The 19,145-nt window shown below is 41.2% G+C and overlaps 1 protein-coding gene across 5 annotated transcripts; it reads left to right on the forward strand.

Moving 5' to 3' along the window:
- Positions 1–5,668: 5,668 nt before the first annotated feature.
- Positions 5,669–18,993, forward strand: arfip2b (ADP-ribosylation factor interacting protein 2b). Of its 5 annotated transcripts, XM_058627675.1 has the most exons (10): positions 5,669–5,998; positions 8,292–8,402; positions 10,552–10,608; positions 12,152–12,260; positions 13,426–13,482; positions 14,707–14,822; positions 14,902–15,123; positions 15,214–15,371; positions 15,610–15,784; positions 16,598–18,993. In XM_058627675.1, the coding sequence occupies exons 2-10, from the start codon at positions 8,304–8,306 to the stop codon at positions 16,751–16,753; spliced, it is 1,149 nt and encodes a 382-aa protein (XP_058483658.1). In that variant the 5' UTR covers positions 5,669–5,998; positions 8,292–8,303; the 3' UTR covers positions 16,754–18,993. The 5 variants fall into 5 exon arrangements, with proteins under 5 accessions (XP_058483658.1, XP_058483660.1, XP_058483659.1 ...); XM_058627677.1 differs by lacking the exon at positions 10,552–10,608; XM_058627676.1 differs by lacking the exon at positions 13,426–13,482 and having other exon boundaries at positions 5,672–5,998.
- Positions 18,994–19,145: the final 152 nt, after the last annotated feature.

Below are 19,145 nucleotides of genomic sequence, written 5' to 3' on the forward strand. Positions count from 1 at the left end.
TCCAAAAACTATGTCCAGGCATTTTTCCCAGCTTCCTGCAACAGCACGTGTAAAATTACCGTAATAACCCCATGTTGGCTTTCAAGAGCACATATTGTCGTGTTATTACGGTAATGCAAAAACCTGTCGCCTGCGATACGCTCAGTGTTAAAAGGTCAATATAACAACAAAGAAAAAACCTGATCCACTGTCGTTCTGTCGCACAGTCTCACCATTAGATGTCACTGTTTCTCACATAGTGGATTCATTCATTCAAGAAAAGAAAAAATTGGATTTAGGGTGTAACGGTTCAGGCTAATGTTGCTGTGGTAATGGCTGCTACTGTTATCAGTCAATAAAGAGGCTCATGAACATTAATTCAAACTTTACACAGTGAGAGTTCATTCTTAATCCTGGAAACTGTGGTTGAACCAAATAGAAAAAAAAAAAAGATAAACTCAAGGTCTGCTTGCAACTCTTTGCCAGAATTCGAAACCACATCTTGGCCTCCGTCAGTGGAAGGAAATTTTCGCTGGTGGTCATAGAGATAACTCGTTCATCATTCGCAGATCCTGTGTTGACGGATGAGCTACTGTATCGCCATGGCAACTGAGGAAACCCCATCTGCTGAGGAAGAGCGTGTCGATGCGGGTGAACGCTCTTGACGAAGCTGGAGCGTGGACCTCCACTTTAGCTTTGTTGGGCCAAATATTTGTCAACTGCAATCAGGCCACATATACGCAAGTGAGAATATGAAAATGAACAAAATGTGGGAGGCGGTGCCAGCGCTGTTATTGACTTTCATACTGTTAGTGTTGGAACGGGATGGCTGTATCTCGTTGGAGGGAAATGGAGGGAGAAGATTTACACCGCATGACTCTGAAAGCTCCTGTGCTAATATTTTAGCCCGGCGGAACACACGCTTTGCAAAAACAGCGGCGCGACACCCTGCGAGGGAAAAGAAAAACCCCTGAATTGCAATGACCTGTAGTATTTACCTATGGCGACTCCTGAATGGCGCGCTCACAGCTACAGAGGGCCTTGTGCACCTCAGGGCAGAGGAGGCCGATGTTGTTCTTGCTCCTGATGCAGAACAGATGAGAATCCGGCTTATTTTCGCTCGAAACGTCTGTTTGCTGTTGAGTATTGGAAACGACCTGCAGTCAGTAGCTTCACGGTCAGTCAGAAATATTCAAACGCTGATATGACTCTGCAAAACAGACGAGAGAAGCGCGTCGGTGTGTATGCAAGGCTGCCGTACAGGAATTTGTCCGCATTAATCAGGTACGGCGGTGGAGCACACACAGGCCTGGTGTTACAACAACCACGGGGAGGTCAGGCGCTCTTTGTTTGAATAGAGGGTGGGGTGTCTCCCTGCGGCATAAACACTTCAAACAGAACACTGGTCTATTTGCAACGTTTCCGATTAGCCGATGAACGTAAGCAATCAAAGGTGGTGGAGTCTATATATCACCGGCGTGTTCATTAAGTGTCGTGTTTAGAATAAGACGAGAGGACCACATGTGAAGTCAGCAGATGATTTCAAGTGGCTCTGGATGGGCTTATGGACGGGTCATATTCATAACTACAAGTGTCTTGCGTCTGAACACTCAAACAGCACTAGGGCTGATTGATTAAAACAATAATACAGTAGCAACATCGATATATGGACTTCGGTACCGATTCACAAACGATGCTTTTTTCAATGCCAATTTTGGCTCATATATTAGTTACGTTATTTAAAGCTACGTCAAGAGACGCTCCATCCACGTTCAATACATAGACTACAAAACATGCACGTGATGTATCGCAATGTGATTGTCTTGCAATATAGTGATTGTCTTGCAATATAGTGATTATCACAGAATCGTTGTATCGTGATATTATTGGTATCGTGGACCATGTATCGCGTATCATATCATGAGTGACCCTGCGATTCCCTCCTCTTAGAGCGATCCCTGTCTTCCTCTTGTCCTTTGCAGAGGGGGGGGTTAAGTTGCATCGGTTGAACCGGGATTTGAGCGAGGGACATGTTGTGAGGCTTCAGTTCTAGCCACTACTTCACCATGTGGCCCAATAACAACAGGTCCACAACTAACAGCCTGACTGACTGACTTCCTGTGATACAAATAAAACAGAAAAGCAAGATTTTTTTTTTTACTATTCATGCAAGTATGGAATCCTATGCTGGTGTTTGAGAGGTTTCTCCGACTCTCAGAGTTGGAAATCCGACCTGAGGAGGCATTCCACTTGACTTCTGACAAGGAACTCGTATATCTGATCTCAGACCACATACTGAAGTGACACAAATCTGATTTGAAAATCACAATAGATGATCGAATTTCTTTTTCCACACAGTTTTGGGGAAAAAAAAAAAAAACCCTCATCTGAGTCACATGAATGGGAAAAAAAGAATCAGACATGAGTCACTTGAGCATGGTAATCGGAGCAGAGCCTTTGTCAGGCAGCTGTCGTCACGATGGAGCCACATCTTTTTGTTGCTTTTCCTCACACGGATGATAATCAAGCTGATCTGAAAAAAAAAGCTTCATCAGCTTTTGGAGATGGAGGAGGATTCTGTATTTTAAGTGTGGGATTTGGCGCCATCATGAGGGCATGTCGGGAACGGAACTGACCGAACCGCAGGCAGAGACTGAATTCTCATGTGTTAAAACGTGAAATACACTGATATTTATATTTATAGCAGTATATTTATTGGAAACATTTTTTAAATGTCCACTTCCTGTGTACATTCATCATAATAAACATGTGTCGCTTCAATCAAAGCACTCACTAACAGCAAAATGATCAGAACAATAATGGAATTAAACATAAAATCCATACAGAAAAAAGAAAAAATGACTATGAATATCAAGAGTAGCACATCATGAACAATATTTATATATATATACAGTAATATATTCAGTGTCAGTATGCAACAATTGGACTGTTAGTCCTTTCCAAAATAATGCAGTGTAGAAAAACACACATCTGTAATGATTGTGCATTAATTCACAACACATTTGTACTCTATTGAAAATAGTTGTAGAATAAAAAAGAGCATGGTCAGTGGAATATTTCTTTTTGTTCTGTGTCTGCATGGGTGATTAATGCCTCTGCATGAGACTTGTGCTTAATTTGTGTTCAGCCTTTCAATGAGTCAACAGGTGAGTGTGCACATTAATGGCTGAGTGAGGAATAACATCCTCTGATTCCAGTAACCGGTTGCTCCGCCGCCAAACTCGCACTCTCGTGCGGTCCCTGACTAACTCTGAGATCAAAAACACTTTCCCCCCGCGCCACTTTCGACAATCGTGACATTTAACAGAAGAAACTGGATTTCTCCTAAACCCACTGTGCTTCACACTGCAAACGCTGCATTTTCCATAAAAGCCATGAAGGGTCACACGCAATGTTTATTATTACAAATGGACATAATTATACGGTTAGTCATTATTAATACTGTACATGTATAACTCTCTCTGTATGTGAATTGTAATACATTATCTCATCTTGTTTTTTTCCTTGTTAAAAGTTTTTTTGAGGGGTTGTTCCTTAGAACCATGGTTCTCAAACTGTGGCGTATGCACCACCAGTGGTACGCAAGCTTCCTCTGGTGGCACTTGGAGGAAAATCAGAAATACTGGAGTGCATAGAGAATGAAACGTATAACAATAAATGAAATGGTAAATAATTAGACTAATGTGGAGTCCTGCACATGGGTCACGGAAGACTTATGTGTCTGTGTTTTAAATAACATGCAAAATATGAATTCATTAATTCACCAGGCAAATTATTTTATTTTCCAATTCAAATAGTAGTAAATTATGAACAAATGTATATTACTGTGCATAGTGTAGTGACACCTGTGTGTGCAGTGCCGACTTTGAAGTTTGCACAAGAAATGTGAAAAGTGAATGGGTTCAAATTAGTATGACCACTGAAGCTCATGTATGAGCCACAGGCGAGCAACTGAGGACAGGTTGAGGTTTTGTGTGCCTGGCCCCGCCCTGAGATTTGCCAATGAGTGACTTAAACTGGCATCCAAAAGAGAAAAAAAAAAACCTCAGCGACAGCTGGGAAACTCATTCTTAAGCGACACAAGCGCACCTTCATTACTAAAATGTTCCCATATGGAATTTCACCCCCCCCCCAAAAAAAAAGAACCATGGGAGTTTCTTTTGGCTGCACAGTTTTTACAGCTTCCCACCTATTCATTAATGAAATGTTCCCTTTTTCCCTCATGTTCACTTTCTACCTCCTCCCTCAGGCTCCGGTTGCCTGCGGTAATGGTTTGAAAGTCCTCAGCCCGTCAGTGTTTGGTGGATTTCATCCAGTTTAAAAAGCAACGGCTCATTCATGAAGGCAGAGAGTGAGTGCCGCGTGTGCCTGTGTTCTGCTTTACACATTCAAAGAGTCTTTGGCATATAGCCCAAGTGTCACACTGGTTTTAAATGTAATTATCCAAATAAATAAATCAAAATGTGTTTATTTGTTATATATAATAATGTAGGAGCCAAAACTATTGTTTTCATATTCTAATTTGTTGGGTTTTTTGGAGTCATGTCATCCCCATCTGGTGGCTGTGGATGGAGGAGGAGGATAAAGTCAAGGGAGGGTGGCTGGAGGACGTGGCCGGCACAGTGACCTCACATCCTCAAGGCTGAAGAGACAGCTTCTGTTTTATTTGATACTGAATCCTTAGGTCATCTTTAAAATCCTTATTTATACGCAGATTTAGTTTGTAATAAATACTGCTGCTTTTCTGTGCTACATATATAAATATTGTACATTTACAAACCTAGGTATATTGTGTATGATCAAAGTGAAGTTACTGATACTCGGGCAGGATATGTTTGACTAATAAAGTTAGTGTTAATGTTTTGGTCTGGATTCAAAAGGCTCTCTGGTATTTAATCCTCTGGGCATAGTTTTAAGAACAGGGTAAGTCACCCATCACTAACCTGAGTTAATGTACAACCTGCAGTGTCTTATTCAGACCTGCAGGCGTCACCTGGAAACCCACAAAGCTGGTTTGTAGCGACGCATAAAGGAAAAACCAAGAGATCCCACTCCGCTCACATTTCCAGATGCAATTCTTTAATGTGGTGAGTAAATGTGGTGAAAGTTGGTTTGAAATCACTTTTGCAAAGTCAAATTTTTTTTATTGAGCTACCTTTAACATCAATACATAAAACCACAAAGTGAAAATATAGTACACATTTAGTCAAATCAATGTATTTGTTTGTATTTCCTTGAGATTAAGTCTAACCTAAACCACAGGGGAGAAAAAAGAGCTTGTTAAAAAGGCTGTGAGATCGTTTTCACTTATATGCAAAAGAATAAATATGTAAAACTAGATTTATTCATATTTTGTTTAAGTCATACAAAAACATAGCGGATATTTATCAATAGATAAAAACTACAATATACTCACAAATACTAAAATTGGGCAAAACAAATTCTATAAAATAAAAAAAAGTAAAACACAACAACAACAAAAAGTAATAGAACCACCATTTAATCGATAGATTTGTTACACACAAAACACATACATTCATACGTTGCAAAAAGAAAATAAACCAAATATTTAAAAAATAAATAAGTAACTCGAGTAAGGAGTAGTTTTAGCTTATTTAAAGGAGTGATTCATCTTCCGTCACATAGACGATCTTTGTGTTGGAGCGCGTCTGCAAAATGAATCCGTCCACGGTGTCGTCAGTTCCGTGAAGCGTTCCTCTTGGATTCAATAATAAAGATAAAGGATTATTTACGAGCGCTCCAAGACAAACGCAGCGAGAATTCGAACAAACATTGATATGTCACTAAAATATCCCTAAATTAAGAGTGCAATAGTTTTCCCACAGTCATTTTGTTTTCTTCTTATTGGACTGACAGAAAGACACGTCGGTCTCATCTAAAGACGCGCAAGAACTGGGATGCACTGGCGTTAGCCTGCTATTAGCTCGTAGGCTAGCTTCCCGGACAGCTCCACTCTAACGACCGGACCAAGCAAACCGTAAGTCAAACCGTTCTCTCGCCGATCATTTAGCTTTATGTCTGGGACTAAAGGCGTGAGTGAAGCAGCCGGGGCTTTACTGTCACATGGTTTTACCATTTAATCCGCTTCTATTAAGCAGCTGCATGTGTGAACTGAAAACAGGCCCCCCTTTCGGGAAACAAATGAACGTGCCCCAACGTTTTGCACATCTTTTAAAGAAATAGATATATATACAGTATATATTTGCTGTTTTACATCCGACCAGAACATATCCTCACATTACAGCTATAGGAGGAAAAGCTAGCGTCATCCTTAAGTGTGCACCTGTGCTTGTGGTGCACCTGTGCTGGCTCCCAACCCTCAGTTTGCCATTCGAAAACACTCTATCCACACTTTTTACATTTACAGTTGAATATAAATATTTAATGACTAACGTAAACAATTGGACATTATTTTTCATTGAAGTCGTGTTACTTAATTGGTCTAAATTACACGTTTATTACGCTACCATATGGTCATTTGTGTAATCTGTCCATTACTGTAATCTATTATTTAGATTCATCGTGACTATTCACACTCAGCCTGTCCCAAGTGACTTGACTGATCAATCAATTCTAATATTTCTTATCCAGCTCAGGGGAATTTAACCTGATGGAACATGCTAAAATAGCTGCAGAACAATACACAGTATGGCAGAGACAACAAAGGATCTACAATGGGATAAATATCACGGAATACAAATTAGTAAACTAATAAAAGTATGCATCTGTCGCATAAATAACTTAAAGGGTAAAATAATCAATAAAAACGGATACAATGCCAAACTGACGTGATAATGCTTGAGTCACATCCCCCTGTTTCCTTTTGAATAGTGTAATAGTTTTATATTGCTCTGTAATATCTGATAGAAGCACTATCTGATGCCCAACTGTCTGATGCACCAAAACACCAATTTACCACTTTATTAAGACCTAAACCTAAACTTCCTGTTTAAAAAAAGGTACTCGGTGTTTCATAATGTCAATGTTTCGATGGGCTCAGTAAATACTTTTTATGGTTTCCAAAAACGTGGCAGCACATGTCATGAATTGAACAATTGAGATGTCATTTCACATCACATCCAATTATGTTGTGTAAAGTCAACAACGAGTGTGTCGTTTTTCAGGATATGTTCAGGACATGGCTGATAATGCAAACGCTGCCTGTGGTGCAATCAGAACAAAAGTAAACAAGCCTTGTTTACTCCCCGCACGCAACCATGCAACCACCAATACTGCTACCATGTGACTAAACTGTCAAAAGTCAGTTCATTTCTGTGAAACATGTGGTATCCTGTTTCTAAGAAGCAAATACTAGTCTTATCAGTGTCTTTTTCTTTTAATAGTTCACAATCAATATTACAGCTATATTACATATGTAATATATTCTGTATTCTAGATGCCAGTGAGATTATTTGAGGAGATCCGCGTTGTCCTTCAAACCAAAACAAACGTCTTGTATTGCACTGTAGTACATATGTTGATATTGTCAGTGATTCCATTAGTTTATGCTTATAATATGATATCACCAGTGACGGGAGGAAATGCACTTCTTTTGACTTCCAGACTTCACATGACATCTGTTTTGTTTCCCACCGGCTGTGAAGTGAGCTGCTGCAGAGCTGCACACACTGTTTAACTGAGTTGGATGTTTTAAGGATTGCAGTGAGTTGGTCTGCAACATATCATAGAACCAACTATTTTAACCACTTTTAGCGGCCACTTTCATACTTTTATCACTTTATTGTCTCTATTTAATTGTTTGAAAAATTGGCATCCAGAATTTCTTGTTGTATTATTGGCTTTTATGAAACTCTGTGCATAAAGCTTCTGTTCTGTGATTATAAGGCTGTTCAAATAGCAGCTGCAGCACTGCTTCCCCTGCATCTATGCAGTGATTAATGTACAGTATGTAGCAGGCCACATCAGGCTGATCAATAAGAGTGACAATGTTGAAAACATTTTAGTCGTCTCTGCTCTAGTTTTGTGGATGCTGCGAGCAACCGGTCCTTCAGCGGAGTGTCGTAGAGTGGCCACCTCAGCACAGCTCATTGTTGTGAGCTTTCATAGGCGTAGCATGTTTTTTTTTCCCTATGCTGAACACTAGCCTTGCTCTTTGAAAACCACCTCCTTGCTTATTTGTTGCAATTATCCTCCCATCTGCTTAATGATTTGGCTGTTTGTCTATGCTCTTTGGTCTCCCCCTCTTCAAAGCCTCTGTCTGTACCTTTTTCACAGATTTGTTTGTGTTTTCCCTCTTTTTCTTCTCTCAGAAATAGTGCATTATGACAGAAAGCATTATGAGCAAAGCTGCCACAATGGAGATCCCTATCAACAGTAATGGTGACACGGGGACGCTACCAGAAGACGACAGCCTTGAACAGGTGGGTCACATTGACTGTATGAGTTGGAAAACGTGCAGGCTGTTTGTGTTGATCCACAGTCAGTCCCACCACAGAAGAGCATTTGCAAACTCTAAACAAACCAGCAGTGAAACGTGCACGCTGTGGATGTCACTGTGTGGTGTTTCTGTTGGTTTATTACATTTAAAAGGGTAAGTGCGTGCCCTCAGTTGTTTGACATTTGACAACGCGGTTGTGGTATTGTTCTTACCGCGCGCAACACAAGCCATCAGCTGACTCTTTTCACACCACAGAACCACACTGTGGATAAATGTACACTAAGCACTCAGGCTTTATAATAAATACAGTCTTTGTCTTTGTCAATGGGTAATTAACTTAGCAGAAAAGTCATTCCTGAATAAAATAAAATGGTTAATAAATTATGCACTGCCTGCCCTGTCATACATGATTTCAAATTCCCGTGTTCCTTAGTGTTCTTAGCGACAGCCAAGGAAAAAGATTCCACTGGGAAATCAGGTGTTGAGAGTCCAGATGTCTCCCTGGGAACCACTTGTTCTCATTAGCGTCTCACGTGGCCTCGTGATCAGGACTGCAGATGCGTCTCCGTAGTATTTGGCTAACCTGAACATTAGGTGTCAAACAAAACTGCTAATGGGCTTAATTTGTAAAGAAAAGGTTTTAAAGCACGTTGTCTCTGCCTGTCGTGAAGTCATTGTCAGTCAGTTGCACTGCAATAAGGCGCAGTGCATGTAAGGTAACTGGTTTTCTTGTCATGTAAGGCACGCCTTGTTAGACAAACAGACTCAAGATCCTGGTCGAGGCTCTGGCAGTTTAGTGATGTTTGCTAACGAAACTACGTGTAACTTTGCCATCCCGCCGAGTTTGCATAGTGACATAAACATTCAGTTATATGTTGCGACTGCTGCTGTTTAACATCTTCACTAGATGCACCGCTGAGTGGATGAATGCCGACCAGTTGCTATAGCAACTCGGCAATTAATGAAAGTGGTCATGCTTTGTCCTTGGGTGAAAGCCCCCCCCCCCCCCCCCCATCTGAAATCCGATTGATGTCTGCCGTGCAGCACTTGGCAGTTTGTGTTAGTTCAGACTGACAGGCTGAAGAGCAGAAGTCTGGTTTCAGCGTTGTGCTCGCATCAGAACATGGACGGTGACTGGCTGCCTGACAGTGACAGATTGGACTGACTCCTGGCAACATCCTGGCAAAATCATCACATGCGCCACAGTAGATCACCGGTGTCTATTCAGAAGTGTTACGGCATCTTAAGATGCTCTTAATGCAGCTTCTCGTGTGCAAATGTCTCTTTGCGTTGTTAGAACCGCAACTCCAAAAATAGACGTTTGAGGCATATTATGTTACTGTTAAACTTCTTTTTATGGCAATCAAACTTGTCTGTTATACTACAACCGGATTATTTTATGATGAGTTAAAGGTGCGGTAGTTTTTGTTTCTTGTGTCAACAAATTGTCCTGTGAGGGATCAGTGTTTGCATCAGTCGTCTCCCACACTGAACAGATGCCACAGCACAAGGAAGCTTTAAAAAAAAAAAAAAAAAAAGATAAATACAGACTCAATAAAAGATTAAGTCTTTTTAACCTTTTTTAACATAAAACAACTTAATTCAGTAAATTCCTGGCTAGTGCTTGTAAACATCATAGTACTGACTGAGGGTGTTGCAGGATGTTGAAAACAGCCATTGCAGAAATTAGCACCATTCCGTGTTCTGTTTTAGAGTTTGGCCACTCTTCGTTGTATGTCTTCATTGTTTAATTTCACAATGTTCTTTTTTAATGTCTGTACATTATTATTTAGTTGTTTATTTTATTTTTGACTTTGTTGAATCCGAATTTTCTTTGTCCAGACAGTGAAGGGATCATATCACTGAGCTCACTGGATGATCCACTTCCTAACTTATTAAGTTGAATGATAACTCATCACCGTGCTCCATCTTACATCCCTGCCTGTGTGCACGTGTGAACACATTTTTTTTTATGGCATTTCTTTTGCGTTCTATCTTGTTTTTTATGACATGAGTCATGGATTTATTTCTTTTTGTCTTCTTTGTTTCTTCCTTTTTCTTTTGTTTTGTTCTTGTTGTGTCTGTCGTCTCCCCCTCTCCCTTCCTCCTCCTCCTCCCCCATCTCTGTGCAGGCTGCAAAGCTGCAGTGGAGCTTAGATGAGAAAGTAGGGAGCTCCAGAGGCACCAGGGTGAGCAGGCCATTTGTGCATTTGTGTGTGTTTTTAATGTTGGGTGTGTGGCACTGCTCAGTGGTTTGACTTAATGTGGCAGTAAATCGCCTCGCATCGCAATGGTGGTACATGTCAGAAAATGTCACGATACGTCATTTTTAATGATAAACCACTGTGCTGCCTGTTATTAACTTGGCTCCTACTAACTTTAGCAGGAGGGAATCTCTCAAACGAGAGATGCCCCTCAAAACAACTGACGGCTAACATGAAAATCACTCTCCGTTTGTTCAGTCTTGACCAATTGGATTCAGTAGATTCTAATACACCCAATAGATTGTGTTGTCTATAGTTAGTAGTGAGCTAACATAGCTGTGACTCTGTGTGTGTGTGTGTGTGTGTGTGTGTGTGTTCACCTGGGTGATGATACCTTAACAAATCAACGTGGTGGGATTCATTTATTCATTTATTTTAAATTCAGATTCCATGTACGGCTCATTTTCATGCACTTCAATGCGCAGAAAGGAAACGGAAAAATAAAACAAAAGGCAATGAAGGAAAACAAATGAATTAAAAAATCAATGATGGTTCAGTAAGTAATTGTTAAAGCATTATAAGCATCTATACACCGCAGTTTTACGATAAAAAGTTCATGGCCTCAGTTTTGCGACCTCACCAGCATGATAACAGAATGTATTAAATGTAATTTAGTGTCCCGACAAGCAGAAATGGCCCTGAAGCAGAGCTTTGATATGTTAGTAGAAGACATTTCTCCTCTTTGACTGCTGTTTTAATCTCAGACAGCACAAATCTCAGCAGCGGCATATTTCATTTCTGTTTGTTTACGAGAAGGAAATAGTCAAAGCTTTCCTCTCTTGTTTACTTGCCACGATTTGGTAAAACATTGCAAATAAGGCCACGTCAGCACAAGCTTGAATCCAACGTTTTGGAACTTTTCCGGAAAATACATCTCACTCAAATTTAGCTCTGCCAGTGGGACGTCACATATTCCTTTCACCATAAATCCCTGATGAATGTTTTTTCCCTTACTAAATTATATGCAAGTAGGAAAGAAAACAAAAGGGAAAAAAAGTGGAATTAAAGGGAGAAAAACACAAGATGGCTCACGTGTCTTTCCCTTGGTCCAGAGCTGTTATGGTGATTGTTTTTGAAGGGAAAAAAAATAGTTTTCTTGAGCATTTCCTGCTGCTCGGGTCATTGAAGTCGCTGTGTGGGTTGGACTCTTCACACATTAGAGCTGTAGAAGTCGCCTTGTTTGCTCATGAGTGCACTTGAGTGGTGTTTTTCCCCCCTGTCTTTGGCTCTTTCCAGATAAGTAGACAATGTATGGACATGACTAACCCTCCTAACATAGCCGCGTTTGTCCCCCTCTAGTCAATAAGTCTCTAACTTAGATTGTCTGAACTCAGTGACTGTAACTCACATGTTGTAACCTCCTGTTTACGTGATGTGTGTATGCGTATTCCCGCCCGAAACCCCCCCCGAAAACCCTTCCCTTTGTGCTTCTTTTGTCACTTTTGTGTTTACATTGAAACATTTGCAGGACCTACAGCAAGTGATGGTGTCAGGTCCCAATCTGAACGAGACGAGCATCGTGTCAGGGGGGTACGGAGGAACAGCGGAGGGTATAATCCCCACAAGCTCAATCAAAGGTAAAGTCTTGTTCTCCCATTTCTGACCTGATAATCTCTCACTTGAGTCTTTAGTCCAGGTTGAATTAGTAGATATTCTTCAGGGAGAAACAGCCGACTCAACTTTTGCTTCATCATTGCTCACATGAGACGTCAGCCTCCGGCTGTGTCAGCCGATCAAATGCTGACAAAGTACCCATTCGTCATGGTTTCATAATTGCAGTGTTTGCACTACTGTTTGAATTGTCGAGGTGTCAAATGCTCTCTTTCGAAACGATGCATAACGTGCCGTGCGAGTCCTTAAAACCTAGACCTGTAACAGGGTGAAACAAATGACTTAAGCATTTGTTTCACCCTGATTTAAGGATTAAGCATGATTTAAGGATTATCATAATCATCCAACTAAAAGACATGTGTACACATGAAGAACATATTGCCGAAAAGCACATTTCTTATGTTGTCATAAAGAGGACAATACAACAGAAAAAGAACCTTGATGAAAACCTGGAGCAAAAACTTCATACTGCAAGTTTTTGGTGACATTTAAATATTCCCACTATTGACTATTCTGAATAAGATATCAGTCATATTTTGATGTTTACTGTAGTTTTTAAGAGGAAATTCTTTTGATATTCCTGTTAACATGTCAGCAAAGTCTGATAATGATTCTCATCTCTCATCTCTGACCTCTGGCTGATAATTGGTGCCAGTATTTTGGCCCATACAGTATATTTAACTGATTTTCTTTCCCCCTCCATCTGATTAAATACAACTGTTTATCGTTATACAATAATGCAAAAAAAAAATGTGTCATTTGCCATAATTGTCCCTTCAATAAATAATAATCAGCTTAGTGGTCATCAAAAAATTGCATTTACCGCTCTAACGGGGTTATAATCAGATCACGTGACTAAAATCTGAATACTTTCCTCATTTTAATCTGCTTTTTTTATTCAAGTTGAGGTAACGTGAATGCTGTTGACATGATTTAGTCTTTTTCAGACTATGGTATTAATCTGGTTCCTCTCAAACTGTCACTGATCACGTAACAGTGAGTGACCTCAGCGGTGTGGCTGGAAACACAGTTTCAGAAAGAACCAAGAACTTCTTTCCGCCTGATTTGACGCTAATATTTCTGAACCTGTGTCCCGCTGTCTGTCTGTCTGTCTGTCTGTCTGTCTCTCAGGACCTGCAGTGCGCTGCAATGCAGAGTTTTACAAAAGGATCCCAGTTACAGGAATAGGTAGCTCCTGAGACCTCATTATCGTCAAGAGCTGATTTCCAAAATAAGATGCAAACATGTGTATCGCATCGAGACGAACTGACTCTGTTGTTGTTGTGTTGTGTTGAGATTTGGTCAGATAAAAGTGTTTTTCAGGCTTCAATATTTACTAGATTTAAAACAATTTGGCGTATTAGCACATCAGACGTGTATTGCATTTTTTTTTTAAAGCAAAAACAGAATAGTTTACTGTAAATTATGATGAAGAACGAATTGGGGCTAATATTATTCCTCTACATGATGGAGGTCTCATTTTGGAAAGACGTTCTTGATGCAGAGTGTTTATTTTCTTTAACTGGGAACCAGCTTCTTTTCCACTGCAGAGAAGGGCAGTGTACTTATTTCTGACTTTTTCCTGGGATGTACTGTTTGTATGGCTTTTCCTGTTTTAACACTTCCTCGATATACTTTGAATTAGATGACGTCCGAACTTCCCTGGAGCAAAGAATAAGTGTTTAAATGTATTGTTTAGCCAAAGTTACCTATTTTAGCAAAAAGGTTGTGTTGTGTTGTGTTGTGTAAACTTTTGGATTTCTAGAGGCATTTATTTACAGTTAAGCAAAGGGCTTATTCATTTTATTTCAGCTTCACATCCTTTCAAACTGCCCCCGTCTTCATCATCGCTCGTTTGTCTGCATTGTTCATGGATTGTCGTGCACTCACTGTTGCCTTTTCATCTTTGTTCTTTTCTATCTTTGTCCGCCGCCTCCTTTTCACCACTCCCTCCCACACATTCCTCCCTTTTGTCTCCTCTGCTGATTGAAATTCCTCCGATTTGTTTTTATTTATTTTTTACATTTTTGGCGTGCGTGCTCAACCCCAATTTATTAAAAAAAAAAAACATTCCCACACTTTACCCTAACACACACTCACCCCCTTAACTACCCCTGCATCCATCCACTGTCACAGACCTGCGTATGAAGGCCAGACGAAGTAGTGTTCCACCAAAAAGTTCTGTCATCTGCCGTAAAGCAGGTCAACCACATGAACACCAAGGTACTGAAGTGAATTAGTCAAACATTCAACAGACTAGGTGGTTATTTAGCAGTAGTTCCTCTCAGTTTAACCCTCTGCATATTGTCACCACTCTCTCGTTCACTCTCGTGCATGTTTCAAGGGCTAGTGGTGATGGACTGGCGACGTATGACGCTTCACTGTTTTGATTCTTCTCCGCTTTCCCGTCAGGTTCCAGCATGCACCACAGCAGCAGCAGCTCGTCGATGACGGCGGAGGAGATGAGCCGCGGCGTCGCCGTGGAGAAACTGGAAACGGTGAAGCTGTGGGGTCTCAACACTTACAAGGTAGCGCGTCGTTTCTTAAGGGAGAGAGTGTCAGGGAATGGAATCGCCTGACGCGGCCCGTGTCGTGTTTTGTTGTCAGTGTACGAAGCAGATGCTGTCGGAGCGCTTCGGCCGCGCGTCCCGGACCGTGGATCTGGAGCTCGAGGCCCAGATCGAAGTGCTGAGGGACACGAAGAGGAAATACGAGAGCGTGCTGCGATTGGCCAGAGCACTGACCAACCACTTCTACAACATGGTGCAGACGCAGCATGCGCTGGGCGATACCTTCGCTGACCTCAGTCAGAAATCTCCAGAACTACGGGTGAGGCCACGAAATGGACCTTTATCTGAGTCTATTTAGACTCTTCTCGTGTGTGTGTGTGTGTGTTAACGCTGTGTTCCGTCTGCACAGGACGAGTTCGGCTACAACGCCGAGACTCAGAAGCTGCTGTGTAAAAATGGGGAGACTCTACTTGGTGCCATTAACTTCTTTGTGTCCAGCATCAACACGCTGGTCAACAAGACAATGGAGGACACCTTGATGACCATCAAGATGTTTGAAAATGCCAGGTAAAAAAACAGGAAGTGCATTATTTATTCTTTTTTTTGGACTTTGATGGTAAAAGGGTTTTTAGATAAAAAAAACAACCTCTAAATGTGTACGATGCACCTACATACTCATACTCATCACTACAGGATTTTCTTATGAACATTTTGTAACATGCAGCAGCTTTGGAGACATTTCCCATCCTCCCTCGTGACAAATTTTAAGACACTAAAACAAATTTTCTCTGCTTTGCCTCATCAGACTGGAGTTTGACGCCTACCGGTCAGACCTGGAAGAACTGAGCATGGGTCCGAGGGACGCCGTCGCCATGGCCCGTATAGACGCTGCCCAGCAACAGTACCAAGTGCACAAGGAGAAGTACGAACGGCTCCGCTCAGACGTCATCATTAAACTCAAGTTCCTGGAGGAGAATAAGGTGAGACTGCAGATAAGAGCTGTATCAGCAGCAGAGGTAAAAGGCCACGTACTCTTTAAACTGAGATTAAACACCAACTCTTTTCCAAGGGCGACCTGGCCAAGATAGGCAGCGTGACATTAAAAAAAAAAACACAAATAGCAAAGTTACACAATTAAAACACAGAATAAAAAACAATGAGAAATAAAATAGTCTTAATTTGGATTTAAAAGCACTCAATTATACTGCCCTTTTTCCTATTTCAGTGCGGGCATAAGGAACAGAAAGCAGCAGATAATCCCGGGAAGGAAAAGTGTACATGTGACCAGGTTTTTTTTGACAATGCCACAATTCATCAGGCTCAAATGTGTGATTTTATTTTCACACATGTACTGGCCACCACAGAGTCCATGCCTTTGGTGTGTGCCGGAGACGACGGTCCAAATCTCTCTCGCTAAACACAAGATCTTGGCAAAAAACGTGAATGCAACCGTGGATTTAAAATAAACGCGTCGCTGCATAAGCTTATCAAAGTGCAGCCGTGGCGTCTGTCTGCTATAATTAGGGCTGCCGCGGTGACGACGTGTCATTTCACCCTCGCAGCGGCACAGATGTTGTCACCCGTTGGCAAGTTTTGCTTTTCCCTCCTTGAGTGTGACGTTGTGTAACAGTGGCTTTAAGGCGCTCGTGTCGTTCGCTTTCACAGTCACTGACATTCAAATGAAAAGGCCGTGAATTAGGAGGCGACACGTCTCCCGTTGTGCCGGTGTCATTTTAAAGTCATGAGTATTTACCCCCCCCCCCCCCCCTCGCGCTCTCTTCTCTGTCTTTCAGGTGAAGGTGATGCACAAGCAGCTCCTCCTCTTTCACAACGCCATCTCGGCGTACTTTGCGGGCAACCAACAGCAGCTGGAGCAAACGCTGAAGCAGTTCAACATAAAGCTGAGGCCCCCCGGGGCCGACAAGCCCTCCTGGTTAGAGGAGCAGTGAGAAATGAGAGTGCCCTCTGGACTCTCTCTCTCTCTCTCTCTCCCTTCTTGACCACCTCCTCCTGTTACCTGTTGAAACCCCCCCCCCCCGCTCCCCCCCAACGTACAGAGGACCAATACATGCAGATAACTGGGTGGATGAAGATAAAGAGATGAGTGTGCGGCTGGATAGAAGGACAGATGAATAACAGGGTATTATTAGTGGTGAATGGGCTGAATACAGCGGGGAAACAACGCGGCCAGTTTCATGAACAGTTTGGGGGCTTTCAGTGCCTCTCTCTTTCAAAACTCCCCCCTTTTCCTCACTTCGACCTGCTCCTTGTGCTTTTTGTTCTTGAAGAAAAACGACTTGTCTCTTCTTTCCCCTCTTTGTGTGCTTGTGTTCGTCATATTACGGCTGTTACCGCTCTCCTCGTGTGCCGAGTTCCAATTTTCCGGGGCACCACGCGATCTTAGTTACAGTTAAAAGAGACGGACGGAGTACAATAAGGAAAACAAAAGAAAACAAATGACACAAACGCATCAGAACTCTTCCGAATGGGTACCGCTCCCCTGGTGTGCCTCCTTTTACGTGTACATAAGCTGAAATTCAGAGGGGAACTTCACATGGAGGGATTTGTATGATACACTGAAAATGGAACGTGCAGATATTTCAAACAATGTACTGTTTTAAAAAAAAAAAAAAAAGAATTATGTTATAATTTTTTAGCTTGCATATGTTTAGTATACATTTTTAGTTTAATTTCATTGTCTTCGCTTTTATTTTCTCACATTTTTACGCTTCAGAGTAAATGACTGGTTGAATAGGACAGCGCCGCGTTGTTCAGTGTGTAAAAAGAAAATTCACCAACGCTACGGATGTGAAAGTAATTAGTGTCGTATATGCAACGAGGACTTAAAGGAACATTACGCCACCATTTTGACATGTATTGGCTGTTACTAATCACATCAGCGATGGCTCAGTTCTGTAAGTCGCGACTGTCATGTGCACATGGAAGCGAAATGGAACAGGGCCGTCGTTGAAAACTGTGATTTTTCCCTCTATATCCTCTCAAAATGGCTGCATGTGATTAATTTTCACTCACATCGGCATCTTTAAGTCCCTCTATACGCTTGTTTACAGTTCTTCACACTGAAGAATACCGCCGCTGTCCAAAATGACTAACATTTCAACATTTATTTGTTAATCGTGGTGATTAGCGTAACACTAATGATTCATCTTTTTCTTTTTTTTTTTTGCTGTATCTCCGTGGTGTAATAATAATAATAATAATAATAGTAAACAATCAAATCGTTGACAATTACAAGATGGTTTTGCGAAATTGTTGGAGTCGTACTGCGCGTGTTAAAAGGTAAACTATGATGTAATACTGTATTTATTTTGTTAATCACAATGTTGATCTGTCGGAATTGAAAATATTCTACACTGGAATGTCTGCGATGGGCAAATACTTGGTTTGCAAGTGCAGGATTTAAGGCATTTTGCAGACAACAAACTATTTATTGATATCCCACCCCCCCAAAAAAAAAACAGTTATTACAAACTATTTAATTTCTTTTATTTCAGACCTCAGTGAATTCAAACGAAGATAATCCAGTATAATGAATGTTTTTACCGTGCTGCATTTAGCGTCAGTTCACCCTCAACTATTTGTTTCCTCTGTATTTGCTCGGCAGACAGAGATCCAAAGTGTAACGGTGCTGTTCCAGTCGTAGTCGGAAGTCGCTCCGACTTCCGACGTAAACGGAACACGCCGTTAAGCGCAGATATGCGTGGATGCACTGATGCCGTTCACTTGGCCTTGACGCCGTGCTTTTGGGATTAAAGGAAGTGATGAAAGGAAAAGGGTTTGCTTTTTTTTAAATGGAAAAGCTAATATCAATAATGAATTATAAGATTATATTTCAATTTGTTTGCAGTTCCCGTGGCCAGCTCCTGGTCTCTTTGACCACCACACAGCAATAGTGACAAAATGTGACTCCTCTTCTCCCACACCTACCGCATTGAAATTCCTCTCCCTGACACCAAAATGAAGATTTATGAAATGAGATATTTTATTTGTGTACAATCAATATTTTCTAGGTCAAGCTGGTATATTGTACTGATTGCACATAGCGGTATTTAAGATGATAAATGACGTTGTCTTGGATTGATGTAATACTCTGCCCTCATTCCTCACTCAGACCTGAAAAATCCCTCCACACCCCAAGGGAGCAAAATTAAAAGTACACATTTTCAAATGCTCTGGCTGGATTTTCTTTCTTCGCGTTGCTGTTGTTTTTCCATCTTTTCTCTTTCACACCGTGTTTGCTTCCGTTCGTATATGACATAATGTTTACCTTATTTCAAAGACAAGTGCTTGTAATAAAACACCCACATAGCTATATTGCTG

The sequence above is a fragment of the Solea solea genome, chromosome 4 (assembly GCF_958295425.1).
Source record: "Solea solea chromosome 4, fSolSol10.1, whole genome shotgun sequence".
Lineage (NCBI taxonomy): Eukaryota > Metazoa > Chordata > Actinopteri > Pleuronectiformes > Soleidae > Solea > Solea solea.